General features: G+C 34.9%; 1 protein-coding gene across 1 annotated transcript; it reads right to left on the bottom strand.

Moving 5' to 3' along the window:
* Positions 1–2,571: 2,571 nt before the first annotated feature.
* Positions 2,572–13,496, bottom strand: LOC149772980 (zinc finger protein 488-like). Its single transcript, XM_089946985.1, has 4 exons — positions 13,147–13,496; positions 5,559–5,707; positions 5,033–5,264; positions 2,572–4,676 (listed from the first exon to the last, which is right to left on the bottom strand). The coding sequence occupies exons 2-4, from the start codon at positions 5,691–5,693 to the stop codon at positions 3,649–3,651; spliced, it is 1,395 nt and encodes a 464-aa protein (XP_089803111.1). The 5' UTR covers positions 5,694–5,707; positions 13,147–13,496; the 3' UTR covers positions 2,572–3,648.
* Between the last annotated feature and the right edge of the window lie 5,155 nt (positions 13,497–18,651).

Raw genomic sequence — 18,651 nt, 5'->3', positions numbered from 1 at the left:
GTAAATAGATCTTAATATGTCTATGTAAGTCTTCATTGTAATTAGGAACCGTTATCAACGTCTATGTTAGTCTTCATTGTAATTAGAATCCTTTTACTTTGTCTATGCCAGTCTGCATTGTAATTAGGAACATCTTACTATGTCAACAGTAGCCTTCATTGTAATTTGAATCTTTTTAATACATCCGTGTTAGTCCGTTTATGTTAGCGTTCCTTGTAATTATGAACCCTTACTGCGTTTATTTTAGTCTTTATCATTATTATGAGTCCTTACTACGTCTATGTTATACTTTATTATTAGTTATGATTATCACGTTATCAAACTTCGGTGATGACGAATATCAATTTGTATAGGAGACCGCTCCGGTGGCCTAGTAGTTAGAGCGTCCGCCTCTGATGCGGTAGGTCGTGAGTTCGATCCCCGGCCGAGTCATACCAAAAAGTTACAAAAATGGTACTTACTGCTGCCTCGCTTGGCGCTCAGCATTAAAAGGTTAGTGTTAGGACTGGTCGGCCTAGTGTCAGGATAATGTGACTGAGTGGGACATCATGCTACATGTCTGTGGCATGACGCCCCTGTGCTAAACATAACTATAAACTTCACACTGCGGATATCATAGCGACATGACTGAAAAATTGTTAAAGCTACGTTAAAAATCCAAATCACACGCTCACACTTTATTATTATCATGAACCCTTACTACGTCTATGTTAGTCTCCATTATTTTTTATTGGCCATTACTACGTTCATGTTAGTCTTCCTTGTAATCATAAGGTTTTTGTTCCGTTTGTTTTGGTCCGCCATTGTTGGTCCTGATTATAATTACTAGCTTCATACTTTATTAGACCCCATTGCAGTTCGGAGCCTCTTACTCCGTCCATGTCAACCCTCGATGATGTTCAAATCGGTGTCTTTGTCAGAAAGAAAGGACTAGTGTTGATTGTTTCATTAACAACATCAAATACTCTAGCTCATGGGTTTAGATCTTAACAAATTCTCCATAAATAAATCCTACGTCAGTGTGTTGTCCAATGGAGTTTTCTAAAGATTGTCCCTTTCAGAGTGACCATTGATGCTTCACGAGTAATTTCAGCGCCATCTGTCTATGGTTGAAAACAATTCAAGCCAGCCTAGCCAGCAGGATGTCGGCCAAGTTGATGATCAAATACTTTGGTCATACTCCTTAACTACTCAGGCAGACTGATCAACTATCCAAACAAATAAAATCAGCAGTTTAATATTGCTTTAGATTCCCACATTTTATCTGAGGAATGTTATCAGTAAAACTGTAATGATTAATGTTTTATGTCATTTATTGACACAAATACAAGCAATACCTGATCAGGAGATGTCAAATTTAAAAAAAAAATGAAGCTGAGTTCTAAACATTCTATTGAGTTAATCTAAAATGAAAATGTTTGTTACATAGTATGGTGTATAATCCAGTATCCGAAGACTACTTTAATTCCAAGATATTTCTTTGCTAATATAAGGAATATTAAAAAACAAACCCCACAAAAAGCAAACCGTATTTTGTTTTCTAGCTATTTGGTACCCGGACATTTAACATCAAAATCATAGCACGCCGTCCCAAACCACTACCAATTAATTCATAGCACGCCATCCCAAACCACTCCCAATTAATTCATAGCACGCCGTCCCAAACCACTCTCAATTAATTCATAGCACGCCGTCCCAAATCACTACCAATTAATTCATAACAGGCCGTCCCAAACCACTCTCAATTAATTCATAGCACGCCGTCCCAAACCTCTCTCAATTAATTCATAGCACGCCGTCCCAAACCACTCCCAATTAATTCATAGCACACCGTCCCAAACCACTCCCAATTTGGCGGCAGAATTTTAATGATTAGCTTTTAGTTCGAATGATCCCCATTCATCAACCTTAAAATACGCATATTCACGCTTGCTGCACTGATGGTCCAAGACATATTTACGCTTGCTACACTGATAGTCCAAGACAGATTCACGCTTGCTAAAGTGATGGTCCAAGACAGATTCACGCTTGCTACAGTGATGGTCCAAGACAGATTTATGCTTGCTATAATGATGGTCCAGGACAGATTCACGTTTGTTACAATGATGGTCCAATGCAGATTCACGCCTGCTAAAATGATGGTCCAAGACATATTCACGCTTGCTACAGTGATGGAGCCGCTGTGGTAGGTTTAACGTTTCCTGTTTTGTGATTTTCACATTACATTTTGTAGTTTTGATTTCTGCTTTGAATGATATGTACCAGAAATATAAAATATAAGCTTTGATAGATTGAAATTACTCTGCGTAATTAACGCAATTCTAAAAGTAGCGGAATGCCAAATTCTGTCTAATACTAAATACTCTCTAATACTAAATACTCTCTAATACTTTAGATTTTATTTGTTTTTGTGATGATACTATTGCACGCCACCAATATCTTCACAAATATAAAACTCTACTGCTTCTACAACCGTCTTTCCTCCCGATAACATTCATATGTAATTCAGTTCAATTCAATTCAATTCAATTCAATTCAATTCAATTCAATAGTTTATTTTCATAAGCATGTTCATGGTCATATAGAACATCAAACAAATATTGCGTGTTTATTAAATGTTATACGTATAACTTCGAGGAGAAACACCAAATAGTTAATAAATGAGAGATTAAAAGTAGCGGATGAACGAATATAAACAATCTTCATAACAAATTACTATACAAATAATAATTTATCTCTTATTTTAAAAGCTTCATAAACATATTTATCTAGCGAACATATTTTCCTTATCAATGGTGAACAACTAAATGTACTCATGCATGGATGGTTTGTTCCTGAAGTACTTTCTAATTACGTTGACACTTATCATGGCGTCATTAACTATAAAAAAATGAAATTCGTTTTCAAAATCATGACTGTTACATGCTATACAATATCATTCACTCCAATTGATTCTGTTAGTCCCATATTTCCCAGAATCAGGTTTTAAATTATGCGAATACACTCTGAGTATCCTTACATTTGATCCGTTGTTTATGGTTCTACAATAATTTTAAATAATATTAGAGGCCGAAGTCAGTTTTCGTATGCTTATTGTGAGATAATTTATCAGAATTTTGTAGCTTACCCTTCCAGTCGGACTTGAAAGCATCTGTAACATTTTGTTCAAATTACTACCCTCCAAAGAATCAAGAAAATGTGTTTTAAAAATCCAAATTATAGCAGAGGAAGTCTTCTTGCTGTTTAATAAATTCAATGCCAGTAAATACTATTGCAATGAAAGTTATAAACCTCACGAATATGGGGAGAAGGTCTGACAATATGAAATAATTAAATAACGCTATATACATTTTACTTATGTAATGAGAGAAAACAAGTAAACATAATGCTCTTCATGCTTTCGAAAACGATTAAGTATGCTTAGATAGACAGGATGCCATTGTAAAGTTAATCCAGTATGCTAACCCCAATGTACATTACTATTAAATCAAATGATGCCTTGCAAGCAGAACACACTTGTTACATGGCTGAAGCAGTTCTTAATACTTTGTAATAGAGATACAATCAATAATACCATAACAGAATTGTGACCAGTCTTAGTGTCATGATTTAAAGTTAAGGTCAGTTAATAATTTACAGGATCGAATGTCAGGCATGTGACGTCATATGACGTGTTAAATGGTGTCTCTCTTTAAACGTTTCTTGGCAAACGTTGCACTTCAATTTGTCATCTCTTTTCTTTTTAACAGGATCAAATTCTCGTTTGTGGTGAGATTTCATGTGGTAGACTAGATCACTTGTCATCCGAAATGTGGTATTACACTTGGCACACCAGTTTTGAGCTAAATTTAATGTAAGAAGTGGGGAATGTATCATAGTGGCGCTAGGACCACTTTTCAGTATTTGTTCTACCATTGGGTTGCTACTCCTTATAAAAGGCAGCTGATATTTGCGGAATTCCTCCATCAAGAATTGTTTGCTTAAAACATCGTTTACATGTCCTAGGATGGACTTTCCGTCGCTTAAACTACTAGCAGGTTGAATAATATTTCTTAGCTGCCTTCCATTTATGACTGGAATGTTACGTCTCATATTGCCCGGAGACATCATAAGATTCGACGATAATAGCATCCCAATATTATTCAAGCCACCGTTTTCAAAGGGATTTCGAAAAATATAAGATTTTGAATACATGCCCTGCATCTCTGTAGAGGATAGGGTACCATGTCCAACCTCTGATTGCTCCAAGGGGTGATGATTATGGTATATGTCTGAATTGTTTTCGTCACTCTCTGACGACTGTCCCTTTGCCACCTTTCTGAATGCGCTCCAGGGTTCTTGTATGTCACAGTTTATTGGCGAAGGATTATCGTGTTGCTCTCTCTGGGGCTTAGGTAGGAAAACAGTTTTTCCTTCCATTGCCATTTTCTTCGGCAAAACTGTCACAATTTCATGATCGGATTTACGTTTGCCGTGTGGTTCCACAGTTGTTGACGCGTGAAGTCGTTTTTCAAGAACTCTGCGTACGGACGAGAGATGTACTGTCGGATATTCGAAACTACTGCTCCCGTTAAATCCATCCTTCTGAATACACTGAAATCTTACATGTGCCAGGTATGAGAAAGAGAACTTGAATTCCTGCCCGCACATCTCACATGAGTATATTCTGTTGGGATCTGAAACATACACACACAATATGACTTGTAAGTTTGCACTGGAGAATCCAAATATAAACCGCTTCAATTCCATTAAATCGTTGAAAAAAGAAAACGTATTTTTTAACATATTTTGACCCCTTTCACCATGTGTTTGTTTTTGAGGCTTTCAAGTTGTTCTTGATAATTTGTGACACGAGCGAGTTTTGCAAGTAAAGAATAATGCTAAAATAAAATATTTTATATTTCCAGCTGATGACAGTGCAATATGATGGTGAAATGGTCTAAAAAAATCATTGACAGTATTTCAAACTTTATATTGATTTATATCAAGTAGTATTTAAAAGTAACTTCCATAGACTCGATGATATCTTTACCGTTAGCATTGCTCCTTTTCAATGTCGGAATTCCGAGAATTTGGGCAAAATCCTTGCTGTACCAGACGAAGATCGTTTCCTTTGCCCGGATGATGCGCAGAGTGCGGTAATAAATTTTCCCGTCATCCTTTGTGTAGGCCTCCATGTTTTGTTCTTCCTCTGTTCTGGCGGGCTGGATATACGGCAACCATTCCAAAATAGCGGTTGCATTACGCTCACCTCTTACATCAATCTACAAAAATGAAAGCACAGAAGAGGTAAACACTCGCTTAGCTTTATATATTGATAAATACTCTTCTTTTGAAAGTGTCGCCATTTTCATAAGGTATGCATGCAATCTCCTTTCAGAGAGCTCTACCATATCCATAAGATAATAGTGAATCGCTCATTGGTGTGAATCATTTAATAATTATTTTCAACATTGTAGACGTATAATTCTTTTAGTAGTGAAATGAAAACAAAACATGGTATTTATAATTCAGTGAAAACCCATTACCAATGGTCGTAATGTAATACTGCATCTTACCGAAATCCTGTGGCTATCGTTTAATGTATCTTTAGTCAGAAGTCCAATAAAGTGGGCAGAATCAATGTTCTCGATGCTGGGGAATGGTCCAAATATCCTCCCGTAATCAATGTCGTATTCTGTTATAACACCCATACCATCTGATGATACTGAGGAAAGAAAGCAATGCTGACATAAATAGATAGCTGTGTCATTATTAGTTTGCAAGAGTTTCTAGTTCAGTCCGACTATAATTATAAGCAAGTTTGCTACTTATCTTTGACTGTTTGATGTCTTAATGTGAGTGGCATTTTCCTATTAGTATTATAGGATAGAATTGTTTGATTCTAATATTTATTGTGCATTTTTTATATTTCCAAACTGTGTAATGCAATATTAGATTTGATTATAGCCTGTTGTCAAGTTCAAAAGGATTGTTTCACATTTATGTTGCATCAATTTAAGGACGAGATAATTTTACTTCAAATTCTGTAAGATTCTCGTCATGCACAAGTTTGACATATGAACCCGATTATTATGATAACATGATTATTATGATAACCTTGTACGGCGGTCTCGATTATATGATTTTTATAAAATGCGTCACGTACGTCATTGCATGTTATACATGACTGTCAGTGACATTACACGGATTTATATCTATTTTCAGCTGAAAGGGGTAAAAGGGCTGAAAGCAGAAAAAGAAGTAAATCGATGAAGGAGTGGCGGAGTGATGAAGCTATAGTGACTGAGCTATGCTGTATCTTTGTGTCTGTACTGTAATGTATGAGTTGTTTTAGCTGTGGTGCTAATTTGATCTGGTATATATCCCGTGTGCTGATGTCGGTGAAGTTGACCTTGAGGAAGATGGTTATCGCGTGGTGAGGGACCAAAGCTTCAGGACCAACGGGTCTGCATGGAACAAGAGGTAATACGGATCCCTAGTCAGACCACGAGGGGCGGACCATTCGTGGTTGCTCTTTGACATGTGTCAGAGCGGAGGGGCATACATTAACCTTGTGGAGGGGCGAACATTAACCTTTTGGAGGGGCATACATTAACCTTGCGGATGGGCATACATTAACCTTGCGGAGGGGCATACATTAACCTTGTGGAGGGGCATACGTTAACCTTGTGGAGGGGCTTACATTAACGTTGTGGTTATAAATTGTAAGCAGCAAAATGTGTATCTATTTATATTATATCAGTTATCACTTGATGAGTGAAATGTTTTCACTATTTATATGAAATCATTTATCACATTTGAGTGAAACCGTATCATTGTTTTGAAATTTACGTATCATTGTTTGAGTAAATAATTATTGTTTCTTTTGTGCTTAGTTTTTGTTTAATTTAATTTCATTTATTATTGCTGACTGTTCATTTTATATTGCATCTTACAGTTCATACCATTTTTCATTATATTATTTCAGTTATCGTTCAGTTGTTTAACTCGGTGCGAATCATCGTGCTAAAAATCCAGTCTTGAAATTGATGCGCACGAGTTTGATCTTTCATCATCTATAAATAAATATTGCATTTTCGTTTATCATTCTTAGTGTCTTCATTGTAATAATCTGGCCTCAACCCGGTTCATCTTGGTACAACAATAAGCTGCAATCGATTCACATGAATACAAAATTTCAGGACGGCTTCACTGTAACTGTCTTGAAACGTAATGGCCACTAGTGAACTAAACTCAAACGAGTTGACATCTTCAGTCATTTATCCTTTCCAATTTCAAATTGTGTCCCATGGCATGGCATTTCTGCAGTGACATAAATGCTATTCAAACATTGGATGCCCAAGAATTAAAACCTCAAAATATGGCAAAACTTCTTTCGGACACGCAGCTGCATTCTGTGGGATAGGCTACCTAATAACCAATCAAATTGTCAAATTTAGATGATTGGTTTTATCCTGGAATGGTAAAGATTGAAAAAGCAATAGCTGCTAATAACACACACACACACACACACACACACACACACACACACACACACACGCTGTCATGGCTACACGATGTCAATAAATGTTACCATTTTGTTTTACTGTCCTTGTCCAGTATACAGTAACATGCCTTACTGTTTGCTCCTTTCGTTTAAGGCGTAAGCTGCAACACACAAGTCTTTTTGGGTCCTAATTTGGTGATTCTGCATTTAATTTAAATTTTATTTCTACCTATAAGTCTGATTAAGACAGCTTTTTCTATCAGTTGTGAAAATAACTTGAGGTGTTAACTGACAAAATACTAGATTCATTTTAACTGTCTTTAAAAATGCATTGTTTACTTTCATTTTCAGTTTTGCACGTATTTTTACAAGGGTATCTATACGTTATACTGTGTTTGTATGTCACGCAAATGATGTTAGATTTAGTGTCTATTATGTAATGTCGGTCGAATGCCTATTGGAGCTTATGTTGAAATGTTGCTTTATTTAATGTTATATTATGCTGACTTCAATATATATTGTTTATTTGTAATACCAGCCACTAGCCTATGATACATGTCCATTCATCATGAGGAACAAAACACTGTTTTAGTGCGTAACAAAAGAACATTGTATATATATGAACTGTTGTATATAAAAATTAATGCGTTTTGTTTTAATCTGGTGAAAAACAAATATCAATTAACACAAAAATCAGAGAACCTACTTTTAAGAGAACCGAAAAGCCTGCAAAGAGCGAGTTGTGATATTGATCTAGTCTTGTGTAATCGATGATGAAACTATTTATAGTTTTTAAAGTACACATTGCTTTAAAAAAAAAAAAAAGACGTCGTCAGAAATTTCTTAGTATAATTGGTATAAAGTACTAAATTTTTCTGAGTTTGGATTGTTATACAAAGGTGTGTAAATATTTTCTTAATTTCCCATATAGCGGACAAGTGGTGATAAAATGGAATTTCATTTTCGATATTAACGGTACAAATTTGACACATCCTTCTTGATAACAGATACGTTCATATCCCTACGTTTTACCTCTACACTCTAAGCATAGTGATTATATAATAACAATGTAAACAAAATCTTTGTAACATGTTAGCTTAGCAATCACAATTTCCCCCCAAGCTTGACTGTAAATTGTATCATTCTGTAGGACATCTTCTTTCGTTTTAGAATTCTTAGCAAATATTTCAAAATATGTTATATCTTTTATTCTGCATACTAATTCTTCATGAATTTGGAGTAGACATAGATGTACCACGAATATATTTAAAACATGACAAAAGCGTCCGCCTCGGATGCGGGAGGTCGTGGATTCTATCCCCGGCCGAGTCATACCAAAGACTTATAAAAATGGTACTAACAGCTGCCTCGGTAGGCGCACAGCTTTAAGAGGTTAGTGTTAGGACTGGTCGGCGTGGTGTCAGGATAATGTGACTGGGTGGGACATGATGCTATATGTCTACGGCATGATGTCCCAGTGCTAGACATCACTATAAACTGCCACACAGCAGACATAATAGCAATATGACTGAAAAATTGTTAAATCTACGTTAAGAATCAAAAACACACACGCACACAAAATGACAAATGACATTTTTATCATTAGCATCGTAAAACCTCGAAACCTCAAGCTCATAGTTAAGAATGGGAGCTATCTTTGATTGAAACGGAGAAGCAGTCTAGTAACGAGTAATTTGATAGACTTCAATATATGCTTAGCCTTCAGCGTCTGAAAGATGGTTTTCTGGTACTTGTACTAAGAACTTGTTGTTTTCAAAGAAAATATATATTTTGAATGCTTATATGTTATGATTCAATCTTTACCTCTGTAGGGCCATATTACACATTTTGTAACTTCTGAGGTAGCCACCTTTGCGAAATACAAAGTCTTTTTACCCATATTCACTTTTAATTTCCACTTTAGGCAATATGCATGCAGCCTATTGGGCATATTGTGCAACTGGTGGGCAGTGTCAGCAAAGACAATTAAATAATCTGCATACAACAGTAAAATTAGTTGTAAAATTTCTTCAGACACTCCACGATTTCTTTCCGTTAAAAAGGGATTCAAATGTCTGCAGTGTGACATTATGTTTGTATCCGTGCGTATAAATTGCTATTTAATGCTAAATGACGAGTGTAGTCATAAAACACAATCATCCGTTTTCGGGGATTACAGATGTCGGCAGGACATTAAATAGAAGGTATATTTGCATAATGAGAAAGAATTGCTTAGACAAAACATTAGACCTGACTTGGGTAGATGAATCAGGATAACTTCATTTGAACAAAAGCGTTATGATGATATACATCTTCTATACACTAAATTGTGTGTCTCCCTGTTTGGTCTAAATACAAGGCTGCTTACTTAGAGTAACGGATTTCACTTTGTAACCTTGCTTTTCTTTATTCATCTATAATGTTTTGTTTGTATTTTTAATCTGCTTTTTAGCATTTACTTCAGGAAATTCACCATTTTTAGACTATTTGGTCAAATAAAATTTGTAAGAAGTGCTTAAAGAAAAAGGCGATTAACTAAAAGACACGATAAAGAATTAATAAAAAAATTAATAAAAAAAATCAACTCCTCTTTGCAAAATGCACCTAATTTTGACTTTCTTAGTTGGACAGGGATTAACGCTAAACCCAGGCTGTCTTTATAAGCAGGATTTAATGCTAAATAAGGCTGTCTCTGTAGAGAGGGATTAACGATAAACCCAGGATATAACGTCTCTGTAGCCGACGCGAAACCATGCTGTCTTGGAAGACAGGAGATAACGCTAAACCCAGAGGGTCTATGTAGTCAGGATTCAATGCTAAACCCAGACGGTCTCTAAGTTTATAGGTTACTTGTTGTTACGATGTGAATATCCTGTTTAGTGTGCGTCGAGTGGTCAAGCGGCGTGACTAAAATCCACACAAGATTGTACTGCTTCATATCCTTATCCACCCTGATTTACACATCATAAAATAATTCATTATTATTTGTATTATTTCTGATATCCTACTTAGAAAGCCGATTTTTCATGCATAATATATCGTTCATCAAGCTCGTAAACATTGGCCCAGAAGAGCCACGTGCGCTGTCTATCACCGAAGGAACTGCCGGATGAATTTAATTGCTATATAATGATTTGGTCATATGCAGGCATGACAGAAACTTAAACGCTTAATTTGATTTGAAGAAACGAACGTATACACATTAGACTCAATAAACTAGGAAACATCTAAATAAACACTTGAACCAAATTGCCTTGAAAGTTACCAAACACCCATAAGAATCACAGCAAGTGAATTTGTCCCAATTAATGGCTTTAACCCAAGGCGTTGGGTAACTGGCATTTTATTAGTATTAGCCCTTGGACAATTGTGACGAGCTATTATCTCTTGCTTATTTGTGCTGATTTTGATCAGTGCATGCTGTTTACATTACGATACAGTGTCAAATCAAATAGGAATGCCACATTTGACTGACTTTGATTAGTGCATGCTGTTTACATTACGATACAATGTCTATTCAAGTAGGAATGCCACGTTTGCCTTGCGGGTATTCTTGTTTGAAAAGAGATTCCGCTACAGTTCAGGCTGTAGGAGGAACCTTTTAAATATACAGTAAAACGACGATTATCCGGAGCATTCGCTATCGTTTTCCCCGATTTTTTATTTAGTAGCAAGGAGAAGGAGATACAGAGAAAGATAGATTTTTTTACGCCCTATTGTCGCTAAGTTACTGTTGTTATGACAATCGGTAAATTTGTAATAAAGATAATCCGAGTTAATCAAACATTTCTAAAGACTCACAAATATCTCCTCAGATATCGTTATGCAGTCTAAATCTACCAAATTAACGGAAAATCAGCAACCAATGATGACTTAAGAAGTGATAATAGTTAATCGTCTACTGGCATAGATGTGAATAGAATTGGGCTTGTTCCATTTATACACGAACATTTTGGACATAAATTGTAGTAGAACCTAATACTTTTTGCGTTGTTATTTTTTGTTATTTGCATTGTTACGCTGTGTTGTTTGCTTTGTTATTATTTGTTATTTGCATTCTTACTACTTGATCTGTTATTTGCCAAATTAAACGTAACATTAATATTAACCCAGTTACTCACACATATAGTCAAACGTATGGTAAATCGGAACCGTTCCAATTATAACCATTCAATATTGTTTATAGACCGCCCCAGCGCACTTGATTTTAGTTATAGTTTGCCTAAACAGAGCGACATCTATTTTTCGGTCTTCTTGATCCTGTGTACGAAACAGTGACCCTAAATCACCAGATGTGAATGTCATCTTTATCTAAATACGCATTTTAGAAGACGTATTCAGATTTTGTTGCTCCAATTGAACCATAGCGCTGTCTCTGTCTCTCTCTGTCTCTCTGTCTCTGTCTGTCTGTCTGTCTGTCTCTCTCTCTCTCTCTAAAATTTACCTACCTGACTCTTCCCTGTATAAGAGTGCCATCCGTCGGTGAATACATTTTGTGTCAGTTTAAAAAAAAAAAAACATGATTTAGTATAATTAAGTTTCTATGCGTTATAAACAAATTCAGACTGGTTGCATCATTATACTTCATCGAACGAACATAATTCTAGCGTAATATCGCTGACATTTATGTTACGCACACAGTCCAAATTCAGTTTGTAGCGTTTAATCAAAAACATTAAACTTGTCAAATACCAACGAAGACAACATGGTAGTAACGTGGAGTATATAACATTCTTACTCAGGTTTTAATAGTAATTGTATCGGACTAATTTTAGATGACTGCAAAGACTGTAGATATAAGGTAATATTACATGCGAATGAACCAGTTCTCAGATCCACCTTAATTAGAACCCATGAGAAACATGTATTGTAGACATACACCATGAATTACCCCTTCTTGTTTACTTTGCTACATTCAGGTCTAGTGATAGGATGGTATTTCTCACCCAACACAATTATTATGTAATAAAATACCATTCACACTAGCTCACTTTCAGATTTCTTACAATAACAGGTCTGATTTTTGTAAAAATACAATCTTTCTTGGGGTTCTTATTATTTTTGATGTTTTATTATTTTGGCTTGTTTTACGGTGGTGGTGGTGGGTGTGCAGCCTATTTATTTTCGGTGATAATGTTTATCCAACTTTAGAAAGGTGTCCACATATTAAGTCACATTGAAAATGCATTATGGGTTAAATATACCTACATATAAATTAAATATATCCATATATATATATATATATATATATATATATATATATATATATATATATATATATATATATATATACTCTCTTATATACTGTTGTCTTAATTATGGCTAGGCAGTAACTAAACTTTCGCTAGGGTTACAACGGAAAAATGGAAAAAAAGTGACTTCGTCTCGAATATATATATAATACAGTGCATATGTTCAAAATATATGAAATGGCAACTATCGATTATAATTGATTTAGCGCTTAAATAATCTAGTGCAAATCACAGATTATAATCAATCCTTCCGATATATAATCGAACATTACAAAGAATAACGATAGGTACCAAAGAACCGAAATCTAAAATTTAATTTAATTACAGGTACATGTCTGGAAAATATGACAGAATACAATATAAACATGAAATAAGTATGTAATTAACAATGATTTTCCAACTTACCTTCGTGATCTGAAGACACACGTTGTTGCCAGAGACTGTGTTTCACTATTTACACGAGCACTAGTTTAAAAACTAACGTTTGTTTCCATGAGCTTCTCTTCCATTGGACGATTACTGGGCAATTGTCAAAAGGCATAATTACGCTCTGTCCATCATATATCTCTCATATGTATTGTTGATAAATACAGAACACTTTGTTTTACCTTTGTTTCAGTAATGAAGTTTTAAGATTGATTTACGGAATCATCGGTCTTGCCTTTATCTTCTCATAGCTCCATTATGGTCCACTTTTCTCAGTGGCTCCTTTTTATCACAACTGACTGGTTTAGTGAATCAACCACCACTTTGACACTTCATTGACTGCTTTGTTGCCTCTAGGACTGAGAACTATTTACGGTTTAATAGCAGGATTATATTTCCGCGGTGACAAAACGATCAATTTTATACCCGTCTAATTTATTCATGCGCATAAGAGGTTGTGGCTGGGACAACCCACACGCGTGCTGATTCGCTATCCATCTACCAGTAAGCTAGCGTCAATCAATACCGACTTGACTTTGAGCCATACTCCTGCAGTTCGATACTACGTCCTTTGTAGGTGTCGACACGCACGTTTTGCAGACGTTATAATTGCTGGGGATCGGAGAGGTGTCTACAAAAGACGATATAATATTCAGTCTCACGTATTCGTCAACAGAAGGGGTCTGAAGGAAAGAATAATGTCTCGACTCTTTCTAAAACTGCATCAGTGCTGTTATACTTTGCCTTTGGTTGACAATTGTTTTGTGTAAAGATTTGGCACTGTAAAGACAGATTGATGAAACAGTGGATAAAAACGGTAACAAAATTAATTTCACCCGTTCCCCAATCTGATTCCCAAATATCCACTATTATGTTTATTCAACTGCCTTATTCAATTAAGCGTATTATTAGGTAAACAAAGATGTCTTACCTCTATAAGCTTAACAATCTTTTCTGAAAATTTATCAAACATAAAATGATGATATTTAAATGTCTCGCATCAAATTGAAAGATAAGCATTTTTTCTCACCTTTGAAGACATAATTAATATGCATTACTCTGAATAGAAACAAATAGTAAAACGCGTTACAGATTAACATCATTGAACCAAAAGTAACACGCGTTACATATTAACGCAATTGAACAAATAGTAAAACGCGTTACATATTAACACAGTTGGAGAAAAAAAACAGTCTGAATCAAGTAGTAAGAATATGAGACAGAAATATGTTCGTATTTAATCTTAAGTAAATTTTTGTTTACATTTTAATGAAATCTGAGAATATTGTTCACGCCATATCGAGTTCATGACGCCTATCTGCTGTTCTTAAATGTATCTATTGATTTTACACAAAGGACCAATTAAGAATGGCGAATCATCTATGTGACCATTTTATAATCAGCCAAGCCTGTAACAGATGGCGAAGAGCTAGACAAACAAGGTTAATGTTTTTACAAAAACACTACACAGCTCACACAACACTGCAGATTCACGCTGTAGCTTTTATGTGATAGGCCAACCCGTCATATGTCCACCCCATTTAAGAAGAACGTATCGCCCCGTTCCTGCTGGGGATTCAAGCTTAGAGGCACAATTCTGACTTTGCTGTAAATAAGTTCGTACAGGGATAGATCTGAAATGAGTAGCCTTTACCGGATACAATAAACAAATGAAAAGTACTAAACACGATACCAATACTTCCATTAAGTACACGTGGACAGGCGCCTTCAAATGTAGACTGAAAGAATTTATTGTAGTTTGTGGCTACGGGAAGCTTATCTCATCTCAGATACCCAAGTGTTCAATGGCTGGCTGTGGTTTTCAGAAAACAGCGGATGGTACACCAATAGCTGGCTGTGGTTTTCAGAAAACAGCGGATGGTACATCAATAGCTGGCTGTGGTTATCAGAAAACAGCGGATGGTACATGAATAGCTGGCTGTGGTTTTCAGAAAACAGCGGATGGTACATCAATAGCTGGCTGTGGTTATCAGAAAACAGCGGATGGTACATGAATAGCTGGCTGTGGTTTTCAGAAAACAGCGGATGGTACATCAATAGCTGGCTGTGGTTATCAGAAAACAGCGGATGGTACATGAATAGCTGGCTGTGGTTTTCAGAAATAAAGCGGATGGTGCGTCAAAATCTGGTTGAGTTTTTTTTTATATCTAAGACGTTTGCCCCCAAAATATAAAACTGGCAACAAAACGTTTCATTGTATAAAATTTACCTGTACGTGATGGAAAATGAAATTTCGAAATATCTAACAAATCAAACACAGGTATTAAATGATGATGATGAATCTGTGAATCGACAATGATTGATAAAAAAGAATAGACCCTTATGATTTTAATAATCAAGGAAAAGACACCGGAAACTATATTGTTAGGGAAGGTTTGTTTTTAAATTGTAAAAGGCTACAGTATGTAAAATCTCTATTTTACGAACTTTTCACATGAGTATATAGCACACACACAAATATATACATATACATATATATATATATATATATATATATATATATATATATATATATATATATATATATATATATAGTGTTTACATTTTTGATGTAAAATGACAAAATGATAATTTATACTTATTAGACTCGAATTTCATCCAATGTGGTTTTGATATTAATAGCGATAGTTAAATTAATAGCGATAGTTAAATTAATAGCGATAGTTAAATTAAAATTCTGCACACAAATCGGTAGCTAGGGTGCATTGAACTAATTCAAGCAGTTGCGCTACATCTTTATATTCTGTGCATATCATTAGATCTCGCGTAACATAGGGACATGCAAGGTATCTTGCCGAAAGTTTACATTGTCTTCCTGTTGCCCCTTGTCAATTGTCACCATTACATTGATCCCTGTCAAATGTCAGCATTACATTACATTGTGTCAACTATCAGTATTACGTTGTCCCATTGTAACATGTCAGTATTACATTGACCCTAGTCAAATGTCAGCATTACATTGCCTCGTATCAAATGTCAGTATTACATTGCCAACTGTCAAATGTCAGTATTGCATTAGCCCCGTTAAATGTCAGTATTACATTGCCCCCTGTCAAAAGTCAGTAATGTAGTATTGACTTATTAACGACACTAGTAGTAATATTGCATTATTAACGACACTAGTAGTATTGCATTATTAATGACACTAGTAGTAGCTTTGTATTATGAACGACACTAGTAGTAGTACTGTATTATTAAAGACACTAATAGTAGTATTGCATTAGGAACGACACTAGTAGTAGTATTGTATCATTAAAGACACTAACAGCAGTTATGTATTATCAACGACACTAGTAGAATTATTGCATTACGAACGACACTATTAGTAGTATTGCATTATGAACTACACTAGTAGTAGTATTGTATTATTAAATACACTAATAGTAGTATTGTATTCTTAAAGACACTATACTAGTATTGCGCTCTCAATGACACTAATAATAGTATTGCGCTCTCAACGACACTAGTAGTAGTACTGCATTATTAACGACACTAGTAGTAGTATTGCATTATTAAATACACTAATAGTAGTATTGTATTCTTAAAGACACTATAGTAGTATTGCGCTCTCAATGACACTAATAATAGTATTGCGCTCTCAACGACACTAGTAGTAGTACTGCATTATTAACGACACTAGTAGTAGTATTGCATTATTAAATACACTAATAGTAGTATTGTATTCTTAAAGACACTATAGTAGTATTGCGCTCTCAATGACACTAATAATAGTATTGCGCTCTCAACGACACTAGTAGTAGTACTGCATTATTAACGACACTAGTAGTAGTATTGCATTATTAAATACACTAATAGTAGTACTGTATTATTAAAGACACTAATAGTAGTATTGCATTAGGAACGACACTAGTAGTAGTATTGTATCATTAAAGACACTAACAGCAGTTATGTATTATCAACGACACTAGTAGAATTATTGCATTACGAACGACACTATTAGTAGTATTGCATTATGAACTACACTAGTAGTAGTATTGTATTATTAAATACACTAATAGTAGTATTGTATTCTTAAAGACACTATAGTAGTATTGCGCTCTCAATGACACTAATAATAGTATTGCGCTCTCAACGACACTAGTAGTAGTACTGCATTATTAACGACACTAGTAGTAGTATTGCATTATTAAATACACTAATAGTAGTATTGTATTCTTAAAGACACTATAGTAGTATTGCGCTCTCAATGACACTATAGTAGTATTGCGCTCTCAACGACACTAGTAGTAGTATTGCATTAGGAACGACAGTAGTAGTAGTATTTTATTATTAACGATACTAGTAGTAGTATTGTATTATTAACGACACCAGCAGTAGTAGTTACTGTTGTATTATTAATTACACCAGCAGCATCAGTAGCAGTAGTAGTAGTAGTAGTAGTAGTAGTAGCATTGTATTATTAAATTCAGTAGTGTTAGTATTACATTATTAACGTCAGAAGTATTATTATTATTATTATTATTATTATTAATATCGAGTTATTAAAGACAGTAGTTTTAGTAGTAGAAGTAGTAGTTGTAGTAGAAGCTAGATCAGCAGCGTTATTAGTATTAGTAGTAGCACTAGGGCATTATTAACAAGAGTAGAAGTTGTATTGCATGGCAATAGTAGTTTTATGAGAATTAGTAGCAGTCGCAATAGTAGTAGTTATAGTATTGGCATTAGTCATATTATTGAAAAAAGTAGTCATGGCTGTGGTATCAGCAATAGTGGTGAGACTAGTATGCTTAGTACTAGCAGTGGTGATAGGTAATAGTAGTCTATTGCATTATTATCCACAGTAGCAAGAATAACAGCAGCAGTATATTTTTTAACCCAAGACAGTTGTAGTTGCAATAGCAGTAGTAGCAGTAGTAGTTGTAGTATAGTAGCAGTTTTGTATTAATAACGACAGTAGTGGTTGTCGTATTGCATTATGAACCACACAAGTGTTACCAGTAGCAGCTGCAGCAGTGGTAGTAGTAGCGGTAGGTTAAATATTGTGGTATTAATGACACAGATAAAAGTAATAGTAGTGGTATTGTATTAACTGAACTAGCAGTAGAAGTTGCAGTTTTGTAGTATGAACAACATTAGTATTAGTGTCAGTAGTATCAGTAGTAATGTATTATTAAGGATAGTAGTACTACGAATAGTATTGTATTTATCTAGGATAGCGGTACTACGAATAGTAGTGTATTATTAAGGATAGTAATATTATGAATAGTATTGTATTTATCTAGGATAGCAGTACTACGAATAGTAGTGTATTATTAAGGATAGTAGAACCATGAATAGTATTGTATTTATCTAGGATAGCAGTACTACGAATAGTAGTGTATTATTAAGGATAGTAGTATTATGAATAGTATTGTATTTAGCTAGGATAGCAGTACTACGAATAGTAGTGTATTATTAAGGATAGTAGAACCATGATTAGTATTGTACTTTTATAGGATAGCA

This window comes from Sinohyriopsis cumingii, unplaced genomic scaffold, assembly GCF_028554795.1.
Source record: "Sinohyriopsis cumingii isolate HCF-2022 unplaced genomic scaffold, ASM2855479v2 utg000940l, whole genome shotgun sequence".
Taxonomy (NCBI): domain Eukaryota; kingdom Metazoa; phylum Mollusca; class Bivalvia; order Unionida; family Unionidae; genus Sinohyriopsis; species Sinohyriopsis cumingii.
Note: the sequence above shows the minus strand (reverse complement) of the source record. Positions and strands in the feature narration are given on the sequence as shown.